The sequence below is a fragment of the Oncorhynchus gorbuscha genome, linkage group LG11 (assembly GCF_021184085.1).
Source record: "Oncorhynchus gorbuscha isolate QuinsamMale2020 ecotype Even-year linkage group LG11, OgorEven_v1.0, whole genome shotgun sequence".
Taxonomy (NCBI): Eukaryota; Metazoa; Chordata; class Actinopteri; order Salmoniformes; family Salmonidae; genus Oncorhynchus; species Oncorhynchus gorbuscha.
In genome coordinates, this window is record NC_060183.1 from 66,603,566 (window position 1) to 66,617,451 (window position 13,886).

The window sequence follows — 13,886 nt, forward strand, 5'->3', positions numbered from 1 at the left end:
CACAATGGAGGAGCCCAGATCACAGAGCATTATCCAGGGAAGTTCAGCTGGAGTCTTTCAAAGAGAGAGAGAGAAGGCTGAGAGGGACTTAGAGAAAAAGTCAGAGAGGTAGACAGAAAGAGGCAGTGAAAGAGATAGTGAAAGAGATAGTGCGAGCGAGCGAGAGAGAGAGAGAATGCGAGAGCGAGAAAGAAAGAGTTTGTGAATACATGGTCCTCTATCCAATTCATTTACCACCACACTTGTCCTCATCCTCTTGGCAAAGAAAATATTGCTGCTAGCTGACACATAATAGAAAGGTCACGTTCCTATGACGACAGAGCACTTGTCAACAGATTCTATCATGGATTCCAAGCCAACACCACTTTCTTCAACAGCCTTGCTAATCCAGCCTCACTGACATAGCTTCCATTTTTAACTGCTGGACATTCACTGAAGCAATGCGGGATATGTGCTAGTCCTCTCCAATCCTCCAAGCTCAAGGGTCCAACAGGCCCTGATCCAGAACCAGACACCTGTGCCTTAGTGCCTGACATGGTCATGGTCCATCTCCCTATCTACACCAGGCCATACTACTAACCCAGAAAACTAAGAGGGACATGTCCCCAAGAGAGGTATATTTCAGAATGTCAAGAGAGGGACATGCAGTTCTATCCTTTATATGTCTGGCCTCAATGGGGCCAGTGAGCATGTGGCTGGTGCAGGAGAGCAGGCTATGACATTCACTTCAGGATCCAAAGAATCAGATCCCATATGTGATCAATCTCCATCTCGATCCTTTCGAGGGCTATGCTCGAGTGGGCACCAGTCAAAGGATTATGTGACTGGTTTTACACTGTATAACATAACCCAAGGACCACTTGTGGGTCTCATCTCCATCCTTCACTCCTATAGGGCTCGCCGAGAAGGGGCACCAGTCTAGGAAGAATGAAATGTGATTGAATAGTAAGTAATCTTTCAGCTCATGAGCCTGAGATTCCCTGGGGGAATCAAACCCGGTTGGTGAATTCAGATCCAATCCAGCTCTCTGCCATTGGGAGAGATGTTGGGGGGGGGGGGTTGAAGGGAGAGATGGTCATTAAGAGCTTCACTCGACATGAACGCCACCACAGAGTCTGCCATCACCTCAGCTTGGCAGGTTCTCACATAAATAGGCTGGACAGGGAGAGAGGGAGAGAAAGGGGATAAGGAGAGAGAAATGGATATGGAGGGAGAAAGGAGAGAGGGAGCATACCGGCAGGAGAGGAATGGATATGGAGGGAGAAGGGAGAGAGGGAGCATACCGGCAGGAGAGGAATGGATATGGAGGGAGAAGGGAGAGAGGGAGCATACCGGCAGGAGAGGAATGGATATGGAGGGAGAAGGGAGAGAGGGAGCATACCGGCAGGAGAGGAATGGATATGGAGGGAGAAGGGAGAGAGGGAGCATACCGGCAGGAGAGGAATGGAGAGGAGAAAAGGAGAGAAAGAGACATGGAAGAGAGGAGGGTAAGCACAAAAGGACGAGGGAGAGAGTGGGAGAAGTTTCAGTATACATCCTCTCCAGTAACGTTCCTGCCAAGATTCCTGGACAGGCTGCCTCTGCGCAGGACGTGAGCCCTAGAACATTCAGGACTAACCACCACCATGATCTCTGATTGGATGTGAGCCCCAGAACGTTCAGGACAAACCTTCACCCATCAAAAAGAGAAACGTCCCTTTGTCAGAACCCTGTCTTTCAAAGATCATTCGTAAAAATACAAATAACTTCACAGATCTTCATTGTAAAGGGTTTAAACACTGTTTCCCATGCTTGTTCAATGAACCATAAACAATTAATGAACATGCACCTGTGGAACCATTGTTAAGACACTAACAGCTTATAGACAGTAGGCAATTAAGTTCACAATTATGAAAACTTAGCCTTTCTCCTGACTCTGAAAAACACCAAAAGAAAGATGCCCAGGGTCCCTGCTCATCTGCGTGAATGTGCCTTAGGCATGCTGCAAGGAGGCAAGAGGACAGATGCAGATGTGCATCTGCATATGTGGCCAGGCCAATAAATTGCAATGTTCGTACTGTGAGACGCCTAAGACAGCGCGACAGGGGGACAGGATGGTCAACAGTAACAACACCTGCACAGGATCGGTACATCCGAACATCACACCTGCGGGACGGGTACAGGATGGCAACAACAACTGCCAGGGTTACACCAGGAATGCACAATCCCTCCATCAGTGCTCAAACTTATAGGCTGATAAAGGCTGGACTGAGGACTTGTAGGCCTGTTGTAAGGCAGACCAGACAGAACTGGCAAAAAGTGCTCTTCACTGACGAGTTGCAGTTTTATCTCACAAGGGGTGATGGTCAGATTCGCGTTTATTGTCGAAGGAATGAACATTACAACGAGGCCTGTACTCTGGTCTGGGACGGTGTGTCACAGCATCATCGGACTGAGCTTGTTGTCATTGCAGGCAATCTCAACGCTGGGCATTACAGGAAAGACATAAGGTAACCTTCCTGCAGGCTCATCCTGACATGACCCTTTAGCATGACAATGTCACTATCCATACTGCTTGTACTGTGCGTGATTTCCTGCAAGACAGGAATCTCAGTATTCTGCCATGGCCAGCGAAGAGCCCGGATCTCACGTCTGGGACCTGTTGGATCGGAGGGTGAGGGCTAGGGCCATTCCCCCCAGAAATGTCTGGGAACTTACAGGTGCCTTGGTGGAAGAGTGGGGTAACATCTCACAGCAAGAACTGACAAATCTGGTGCAGTCCATGAGGAGGAGATGCACTGCAGTACTTAATGCAGCTGGTGGCCACACCATATACTGACTGTTACTTTGATTTTCACCAACCATTTGTTCAGGGACACATCATTCCATTTCTGTTAGTCACATCACTGTGGAACTTGTTCAGTTTATGTCTCAGTTGTTGAATCTTGTTATGTTCATACAAATATTTACTCATGTTAAGTTTGCTGAAAATAAATGCAGTTGACAGTGAGAGAACGTTTATTTTTTTCTGACTTTAGAATGTTCAAGATAATCTAACTCGATGACCCCCACTTAACATCACTGGCGCACTCTCATTAGCTGTACATTACCATATCAGACTCCATTACACCCACAAAGTAGATTTTGTTTTTGGGGTGTTTTTAGAGAAGAAAACATTGCTATATTGGCAAATTGTGTGTGTGTGTGTGTGTGTGTGTGTGTGTGTGTGTGTGTGTGTGTGTGTGTGTGTGTGTGTGTGTGTGTGTGTGTGTGTGTGTGTGTGTGTGTGTGTGTGTGTGTGTGTGTGTGTGTGTGTGTGTGTGTGTGTGTGTGTGTGTGTGTGTAGTGTTTAGAGTAGGTCACCAGACTCGCGGACACGCTCTCTCTCTTTCTCTCTCTGCTGGGTAAAGTTAAAGCTTTTCTGTTCACGTATTGCTTTCATGCCCATTGCACGGCAGTCAATGTCAGTTAGAGGCCTCCATGGGACTTAAAGTTGTTTGTGTGAGACGACGGCTATCTAGTTGAAATAGAGTTGATTAATTAGTTTGGAGATAGTCGATCGATCGATCGCAGGACTCCTCTACCGTTCATCAAATGTCACTGGGACGTCAGGCATCTTGGCAGAGAATTTGTCTGTCCCTGGAAGGGGGTCAGTGGAGTTCAGGTTGAGCACATCACTTAATAACAGACACACAGAGATTGAAAAGGCACATTCAAAACACACACACAGACACACAGACGGACCTACACACACAGACACACGCACAGAAAACAACACACCCGCACTCACTGCGTGCACATTGAGTGGAAGCTGAAAACAATGTTGTTCTGACTCACAGAACTGGCTGGTGGTGCTCTGTTATCTCTTGTCTGTTTCTCTCCTGTGACAAACCCATTAATAGTAATCCACGTTAGTGGTACAATGGCATATGTGACTCAGGAAGTGCCTATGTCGCGCGTCACTAGTTCACAGGAGAGCCATTTGAACCTAAACTTTTTTATGTTTGGGCAGAAATGCCCTCTGGAACATGTGAACTTTCATGTACATTAATAACAAATGTGTATGCATCTGTAAATACAAATAACATTGTTAAATTACGAGCCTCGTTGGTTTAGCCACAGAAAAGGATTGCAACCTTCCCACTAGCCATGATAGTCTGAGATTATTTTTTATTTCTTATTTAACTAGGCAAGTCAGTTAAGAAAAAAAATCTTATTTTCAATGATGGCCTAGGAACAGTGGGTTAACTGTCTTGTTCAGGGGCAGAACAACAGATTTTTACCTTGTCAGCTTGGGAATTCAATCTTGCAACCTTTTGATTACTAGTCCAACGTTCTTACCACTAGGCTGTCCAGCCGAATGAGTGGGCTGGACATGCCGAGAGGTGAATGATCTTCCATGTAGCACGCTTCTGTCTATAACATGAGCTGGTCAGTATGCAGTTCTACTACGTGATATCTTTTTTCACGTAGTAGAACTGCATAAGTGCTGTTCTCCACTTTCTGGGAGACAAAGTTTTGAAATCAGTGGAATTAGAGTATGATAGCTAGATGGAGTATGACAGGAGATCGAGAAAAATTCTGGCGTTTGATTGCAAACATGCAGATGGAGTCGAAAAGAGAACACACAGAAGGCTCTTGTATAAAACATCTACCAACTAAGGCAAACCATGGCATCCATGACAGAGAGGGAGAAGCGTCTAGTCTAGTTAGCTTAATTTTCAGATATTACACGTTTCTAATTTTGTCAGAAAGTCATTTTAAGTTAGTGTACTATTAGCTAGCTAACAATAATAGGTGTTCCAAAACATTCAAAGGCAATTTTCTCAAAAGTGAGGTTACAAGTTTATCAACTTCCAAAGTATAATTACTTTCCTGTTGTTCCTCAAGTGTAGTGTATGAAATACCCTTTTCTAGTTCTGAGTCTCTGCTTTGGCCAATGTAAAAAAATAAAAAAACACGATTTCAACACATGTAGGAACATGGTTGAGCTGACCAGCTCAAATTGAGCTGGTCACATATTTTGGCTAGTTTTCCCCAGTTGATGTACCATTAGAGCTAGCCAAAAGTTGTCCAACATTAGCTAGCTAGCTAGCTCACCAACTTTAACTATCATTTTTGCCTCAATCACACTACACCTGAATCAAACAATGAGACCAGAGGCCAAATGATTGAAGATTGATAGTCTAGCAATGTAACATTATTGATCTGTCACTTCCCCTAGCTAATTCCTTACTTGTCACACTGCCACAGTATAAACATCTCTACAGGCTACACTGTCATGGTGCACAGTCAGTACATAACACTATGATCATCATGGCTTAGCAGGCTCAGATGGTGACAGGTGTCCCAGCAGAGCCAGAAAGCCAGGGAAGACCAGTCTACGGAGCTCAGGTGAATTTTGCAGTATATCAGTGAATGGATACAAAGTTCCACCTTGAGTTGATGGGTCGGCAACTGGGAATAATGGTCATTTCAATTATTTGAACCATTGATTACTTTCTTGGATAATATAATGAATAAATTAACTCTGAGGTAATTCTTTGTCATGCCTCATCTGAGCAGGATGATATGTTGACTGTGGTCTCAGCAGGGTCAGGCCACCGGGGAAGACCAGTCTGTGACAGCGCTGAGGTGATCTTTTGCAGATACTTTATTCTCTCTAAGCAGCAAACACTGGACAAGCCAGAAGCTTAAAATGTTAATCTATTTTAAGTTAGTCTGACAAACCTCTGAAGTTGATTTCCAAACTGTAACAAAATGATTGGTAGAAGCTTTTCCCAACAAAACATAACATGTCAAATAAAAACATGAGGAAGACCTGAGAGACACTATTGATGATGATGAATCTATACAGATATGTTTAAATGCCCAGTCATGTTCATATCATCTCAGACATACATTTCTGCAGTTTAAGACCATCCACAGAACATACTATATTCCAGTGAAACTGAATATTATGCACTCAGAAATGTAAGTCCTCTGATGAAGGTGGAAAGCACAAAAGGTGAAATATTTGCATATGCTATGGTCTTGTGAAGGCTGGCTGAAATCTGGCAAATAGTATGTTTTTTTATCATCATTTTTTAGCATGTCTACAGATTCTCCCTTGTTCCTGTTTATGTTTGCTTTGAAATGTTGATACTGGAGACTGTTGTCAGAAGAACCTGTTCAATCTAGCATTTCTAGCTGCTAAGCATTTCTAGCTCCCACATGTCACAATGGATGGCAGAAAGGTCAAGTTATGTATCACTAGATTTGAATTATTAAAAAGATTAAGAGTATACAGTGCAACTTTCATAAGGTCTGCATGCCTAATATGGAATACTGCATGACAAAAGGGATCTGTATTGAAAACATTAGTTGTTTTTAGTCGAGCAGTTACAAATAGATTTTTCTTCATGGCACATGGACACCTGCGTGATTTGTGCCTGTCTCAGTGGACTAATCCATTGAGGAAGCCGCAGGGATGCCACAGTCCAAGAAAATAAGGATTGTGGCTCAGATGCACAAGGCACGTCTTTCTGCCACCATTTCGTGGGTTTTCATTGTTTCATAACTTCATTGTGTGCATTGTTTGCTGTGTCTATCAATTCCCCATTACATATATCACCAGTCATAGCCGGCATTTAGCCGTCCATTAATTCCCATAATTTATCATCTGCAAAGTTTGTTTAGGTACAGTCATTTCTGTTAATGCATTCGTGATATTATTATTACTGTCTTTTACCGTTGTCATTGTCGGAGTGAACATGTGTTTTGCAGAACCCACAACCTATGCTACACTTGTGAGAAGTTTTGTCAATTTATTAATCGTATTTTGTTTGACACCAATGTCAATGTTCCTGCTCCTGTCAATGTTGAGTAAGGACGTCCACCTGATTACACATACTGTGTAGAAGTACTGTAGGACTAGTCTACCTGGCTGTGCGCAAATGTAGGCCTATAAATGTGCCCATTTGGGAATGTCTGATAGTATCTCTGATTTTCTTAACTTATTCAGGATTATTGGGTTCCCTGCGGGATGGTTGAGCTAACGTAGGCTAATGCGATTAGCATGAGGTTGAAATTAACAAGAACATTTTCCAGGACATAGACATATCTGATATTGGCAAAAAGCTTTGTTAATCTAACTGATCTGTCCGATTTACAGTAGCTATTACACTGGAAGAATACCATGCTATTCTTTGAAGAGAGTGCACAATGAACATGAAAAGTTATTAATAAACAAATTAGGCACATTTGGGCAGTCTTAATACAACATTTTGAACAGAAATGCAATGGTTCATTGGATCAGACTAAACCTTTGCACACACACTGCTGCCATCTAGTGGCCAATATCTAAATTGCACCTGCGCTGGAATAATACATTATGGCCTTTCTCTTGCATTTCAAAGATGATGGTACAAAAAAATGTACAAAAAATGTGTTTTTTTTTTCTTTGTATTGTCTTTTACTAGATCTAATGTGTTATATTAGCGGTGGCAGGTACCCTACTGGTTAGAGCATTGGGCCAATATCCGAAAGGTTGGTGGATTGAATCCCTGAGCTAACAAGGTAAAAATCTGTTGTTCTGCCTGCCCCTGAACAAGGCAGTTAACTCACTGTTCCTAAGCAGTCATTGAAAATAAGAATTTGTTCCTAACTGACTTGCCTAGTTAAATAAAGCCTAAATAATATATATATATATATATATATATATATATATATATATATATATATATATATATATATATATATATATATATATATTCACCTACGTTCCTTTTACATTTCTTCAAACTTTAAAGTATTTCCTTTCAAATTGTACCAATAAAATGCATATCCTTGCTTCAGGGCCTGAACTACAGGCAATTACACTTGGGTATGTCATTTTAGGCGAAAATTGAAAAAAAGTGGCCGATCCTTAGAGTTTACTCACCACCACTAGTGAGCTGTGGAGCTTCTCAAATAAATGTCTCTTCACAAACAGCAAGTAAACAATGTCTGTTATTAGAATCAATTGAGAATGACAATAGTTTCTCAAAATATTCGAAAAATATTTCCAGGTTTCTCCCTTTGCTAACCACTTGGCATGAAAGGGAAAAATGTAATACCTAATTACTTCTTATCCATTGCACAACCAGCTGAAAGCTGTGTCTGTCCCAAGGTCACTGGGGGCCCAAACTCTGAGGGCCCAGAATATGTTATACAATGTTTCAAGTTGGCTAGCGCAAGTTTCTGGGCAACCAAGATGATATTTGATACAATATTTCAAGTTAGTTTCAGACATGACATGCGTATAGCTGATGTGATTTATAAGATGTTTATTTTTATCAGTATATTTTCTACCTGCAGGCTGCAATGTTTTTATGTGTTGGATTTATGTAGGCTTTTTTTTACATAGTTGGCAATAAAAGTTACAGATTAGTGGAAATGGTAAGACAAATTGGCAATCCAAATGGAATAGATTGCCAGCCAGTGCGTTAGCCTATTATGGTAACTTCAGGAGCATAACAGCAGAATCTGCCAAGTCCAGCATCAGCGTGAGAAGGAGGGTCGGGAACAGTTTTTTTGTCTGGTTACGCTATCTTGATCTCTGGCTCCCTCTTCATTAATTTGTGTGTCTTAGTTATTTAATCAAACAGCATGCTTAAAGCGTCATATCGTTGATTTTATTCAAATACATCGTGTGTTTCAATATATGGGAAAATACACATTTTACAATTTCGACCAATCGATTGGTCAAAAAAAGACTACTCTTGGCAACAAATATTGTTTTGGGTCGGGGAAAGCCCTAGTAGAAATATAGGAAATTAGCTTTAGATGCCCCAAAAAAATCTGAGGGAGGAGTCCCAGACCCCCTGCTAGGTTATGTCCCCCCCCACACTTCTAAAACCAAAGTTGTGCCCCTGAAATATGACACAAACCGTACTAGGTGAATCACCTCTTCAACATCATCCTATAATGCTCTTCAAAATTCCTCCAAATATCCTAAAGCAGAGCAAACCTGTAGCCTGTCACACAGTAAATAACATTACAACTCTAAACAAACTGTAGGATCAGAGGTCAACCATCAGCCCATAAACCCAGTCCATCAGACCATCAGCCCATAAACCCAGTCCATCAGACCATCAGCCCATAAACCCAGTCCATCAGACCATCAGCCCATAAACACAGTCCATCAGACCATCAGCCCATAAACCCAGTCCATCAGACCATCAGTCTGATGTGTGTGTGTGTGTGTGTGTGTGTGTGTGTGTGTGTGTGTGTGTGTGTGTGTGTGTGTGTGTGTGTGTGTGTGTGTGTGTGTGTGTGTGTGTGTGTGTGTGTGTGTGTGTGTGTGTGTGTGTGTGTGGTCAGACTGCAGCCTCGGGTACCACCCACAGGATCACCTTCTGACATCCACTGCAGCCCTAACAATACCAGCAGAGACCAGAATACATGACGCACACAAATACACTCAAAACACACAACCTCAGCCTGATAGTGGAGGTTGCACTGCTGCGGCACAGACCTGGGTTCAAATACAATATGACTGAGCTTGCCTTTTGCAATAGCACAAATAGAAAAGTCCCAAAAGTACAAGCCCAGCCCAGCCCAACTGTCACTCCAGGGAGGCTAAGCAAATGCTCAAAGCATTTTTTAAGATTTCAAATAGTTTGAACCCAGGTATGCTGCAGTGTCATTCACACTGTGGCATATTATGCTGTTTCGGATTGCCTTACTGAGAAATATCTGCCTTGTTTATAAAAGTGCACTGCTGTTTTTATTGCTGCAATCAATCTTGAATAATGGATGCTTATCCATCTCCTCTTAGCATATTGATTATTGTTTTATTTTTACATATTTCCACAAACACCATTTTATTGAGTCTCTCACCTCACCCACCCATAACTCAAGATGTTGTATATTTCAGGGATAGTTTTTCCAATTTGTTTTTTATTAGAGGCTCCCTGGCTGCTGATGATGTTGTATGCTGTGAGTGTGCTGGTTTGAAAAGTGGTTGGAATGTGTGTGTGTGTGTGTGTGTGTGTGTGTGTGTGTGTGTGTGTGTGTGTGTGTGTGTGTGTGTGTGTGTGTGTGTGTGTGTGTGTGTGTGTGTGTGTGTGTGTGTGTGTGTGTGTGTGTGTGTGTGTGTGTCTTTGAAGTGGTGTTAATGTGCTGTAATGAGGGTAATTACAGCCAGACTCCCACTGTGATGTGGGCTACAAGATCCTCGGCCCTCACACTTTACCATACATGCACACACACACAATCACTCTCTCTCTCTCTCTCTCTCTCTCTCTCTCTCTCTCTCTCTCTCTCTCTCTCTCTCTCACACTTACACACACTCGTACAAACACACACTCATACTAAATCAATCCCTTACTAGTTCACTCTCAGATGTACACACTTGCAAACATACACAAACACAAAACTATTTAAATCCCACACAGTAATGATAAGAGGTTCTCCTCTCTCTCTCTCTCTCTCTCTCTCTCTCTCTCTCTCTCTCTCTCTCTCTCTCTCTCTCTCTCTCTCTCTCTCTCTCTCTCTCTCTCTCTCTCTCTCTCTCTCTCTCAATGGGACTTATTGACATGTCTCTCTTTCTCTCTCTCTCTCTCTGTCTCTCTTTCTCTCTGGGAGGATGTGAGATAGCTAAAAGCATGTCTGTTTGTTTGTCTGTCTCCCCTCCCTCCTGTAGAGAGGTTCCTGGGGAACCATCTCCTGAGCTACGGCCAGCTCCTTTCCCTGACCTTCACGGCCGAGGCCCAGTACCTCACAGTGCCACAGTGCTCCTGGAAGGATCGGGAACCACCCTGTCAGCTGACCTTTCACCCCAACATGGACCTGTCCACCAGCCGGGCCTCGCTCCCCAGCACACCTTCACTCTCAGGTAAAAACCTGTGTAAGGCGGCAACATTAGCTGAGGTGTGCATATGTGAGTTTGGTATATGTGTATAGCATGTGTGCATATGTGTATGACATACTACAAGGCTTCTACCATTGTGCTGCTATACATGATATTACACATGTCACACATACAGAGTCCTCAGGCTGTGTGGATGAACAGTACCATCTTCATGGCAATATGAGCCCTATCTGGATTGAGATACTATGGAATCTGCCTTATGACTTTGTGTCAGACATAGTCGTGTCCTTTCTGGTTACTGTCCACCACTAAAGGTGTCCTTATTCTTCCCATTCAAAACAGTTCGTCACAGTTTGTGCATATATTATGACGATATTTAGGGACGGTTTCTTTTCTGCTGTTCATGCAAAACATGTTTTTTCTCGAGCCAAGCCGAAGTTTGGAGCCAAAGTCTACACACTTTCATCTGTCATGGGTCAACAGTAAGGATTCTTCAATTAAGTGTTTGTTGTCATTCAATAATGGACTACTTTTTCATGCAATTTTTATCCCTTGAGAAATACTGCACCAATCATCTTAGTTAGATGTAAAATTGCGCGATTAAGATATCCTCTGCAAAAAATAAATAATGAATGACAGACTTCTTGAGTTATCTTAGATAAATGTTGACTTCTTTTTCAAGCAAAGGTATTTTTAGGGAGTAGGCGAGCAGATTCATTCACTTCACCTATCCGAGTTGGACTAGGCGCCAGCCAAACCGAAGCATGCGGAAGCCTTAATGAGTTCCCTCCTGTCCTCCAGCCCTTGGGGAAGGGGCAGTTTGGTCCCTTAAAGCAGCGGGGCCTGGGGAAAGGAGTGTCATTAAGTGGGCCATCTATGGAGACAGACTCCACACACGTCATTAGAGAGACAGATATCTGTCCCTACACACTCTCTCTCTCTCACACACACACACACACACACACACACACACACACACACACACACACACACACACACACACACACACACACACACACACACACACACACACACACACACACACACACACACACACACACACACACACACACACACACACACACACACACACACACACACACACACACACACATCCCCTCCTGCTGGAGTTCTCTTCCTGGCTCCACACGGTTACGTTGAGATGGATCAGCTGGGGATGTGGAGTGGTGTGTGTGTGTTTGTGTGTGTGTTTTTCCATGCCTGTGTTTGTGTCATTTGACTGCAGACAATAACACAACACACACTTCCCCATTCCCTGGCTATGTACTCTGAGTGACAGATAGCATGCTGTATGTTATGATTGTGAGCCTGCATGTGTTGTGTGAATGTGTTGAATGTATTAGCCAGGATAAGTGGGTGCTGTGTTTCCAGCAGACACCAGGATCATTTATAATCACAGGGAGTAGGGGGGTGGATAGGGGTGTTCAGAGACTTGGGGGTGCTTGATGCCCACATGTTAAATAGTGTTGGAGGAGTTAGCCTTTGTTGTTCTCCATTACAGTGTAGACTGTGGGGAGACACAAGGGGTGGATACTTTTCGTTCTAAATGTGTAAACAGGATACATGTTTGTGTATTCTGGTTCTCTTCTCTTCATCTTCATCCTCTCTTTTCTATTCTGTCTATTTTCTCTTCTCCTCCTCATCTCTCTCTCCTCCCCTCTTTTTTAATTTAAAAATGTTAATTTTTAATTTTAATTGTAAATTTTTCTCCCCAATTTCGTGGTATCCAATTGTTAGTAGTTACTGCCTTGTCTCATCACTACAACTCCCGTAAGGGCTCGGGAGAGACAAAGGTCGAGAGCCAAGCGTCCTCCGAAACACAACCAAGCCACACTGCTTCTTAACACAGTGCGAAACCAACCTGGAGGCCAGCCGCACCAATGTGTCGGAGGAAACACCTTACCCGAGACAAAGATATCCCTACCGGCCAAACCCTCCCTAACCCGGACGACGCTAGGCCACTTGTGCATTGCCCCATGGACCTCACGGTCGCGGCCGGCTGCGACAGAGCCTGGGCTCGAACCCAGAGTCTCTGGTAGACCACTGCGCCACCCGGGAGGCTCTCCTCTCCGCCCCTCTGTGTCTCTATCTATCTGTGTATGTGTGCGTGTGTTTGGTTTTACTATCCTTGTTAGGATCAGAAGTCCTGACAGAGATAGTAAAATAAGGAACATTTGGGGTCATTTCGCAGGTCCCCACAAGGTAAAAGGCTATTTTAGGGTTAGGGGTTAGAATTGGGATTAGGGTTACGGTTAAGGGTAAGGTTTAGGGTTAGGAGTTAGGGTTCGGTTTAGGGTTAAGGTTAAGGTTAGGGGTTTGAGGTTAAGGTTAGGGATAGGTTAAGGATTAGGATTAGGTTTAGGGTTAGGGAAAATGGGATTTTGAATGGGAATCCATTGTTTGGTCCCCACAAAGATAGTAAAACAAACCACACACAGATCTCCAGTGGATTCCTGGTCATCTGATGATGTTCCTCTCATACTAGCATTCCTTAATTACAGTCTCAGTGTCTCTGGCTCTGTCCGGCTCTGATTAGAACCAAAATGGACAGTGCTCCATAGGGAAGACATGGCAGAGAGTTCTCTCACTTTCACATCAACCCCTGCTTATCGCTACACAGCAGCAGAGCAGCAGCTCCATTACCGGGGGGCTGTGAGGCTGTGTTTGTAATTGTCTCCTTTTATAACTATGGCTGTCTAGGGGCCGGGGAACGAGGACCTCTGTAGAGGGGGAGAGGTCTGTGTGGTCCATAGACTGGACACACATTTTTTTCACATACAGAGGAAATGTCATATACTGTCAACACTAACTCATAGACACAGAGGACATATAGCGGATATACCTTGCCCAAATATAACAAATTCACACACAGGACAGAGTAGGAGCTGTATGTCCAACAGACAGCTTCCACATTCCCATTACTAACACAAACATCCCATGATACATTTCATACGGTGAACATAAGATATGACTGATGCATTTATTCATTCCTACAAACATACCGCACGTAATAATACTGTACAAACATGTTGCGGGACTCTGTAATCATAGG

General features: G+C 43.3%; 1 protein-coding gene across 1 annotated transcript in view; it reads left to right on the forward strand.

Moving 5' to 3' along the window:
• The window catches only part of LOC124047707 (laminin subunit gamma-3-like), a 187,714-nt gene that overhangs the window by 92,224 nt on the left and 81,604 nt on the right, over window positions 1-13,886 (forward strand). Inside the window, 1 exon segment of the mRNA XM_046368013.1 lies at window positions 10,646-10,882. Within this exon segment, the coding sequence (XP_046223969.1) occupies window positions 10,646-10,882 (237 nt within the window).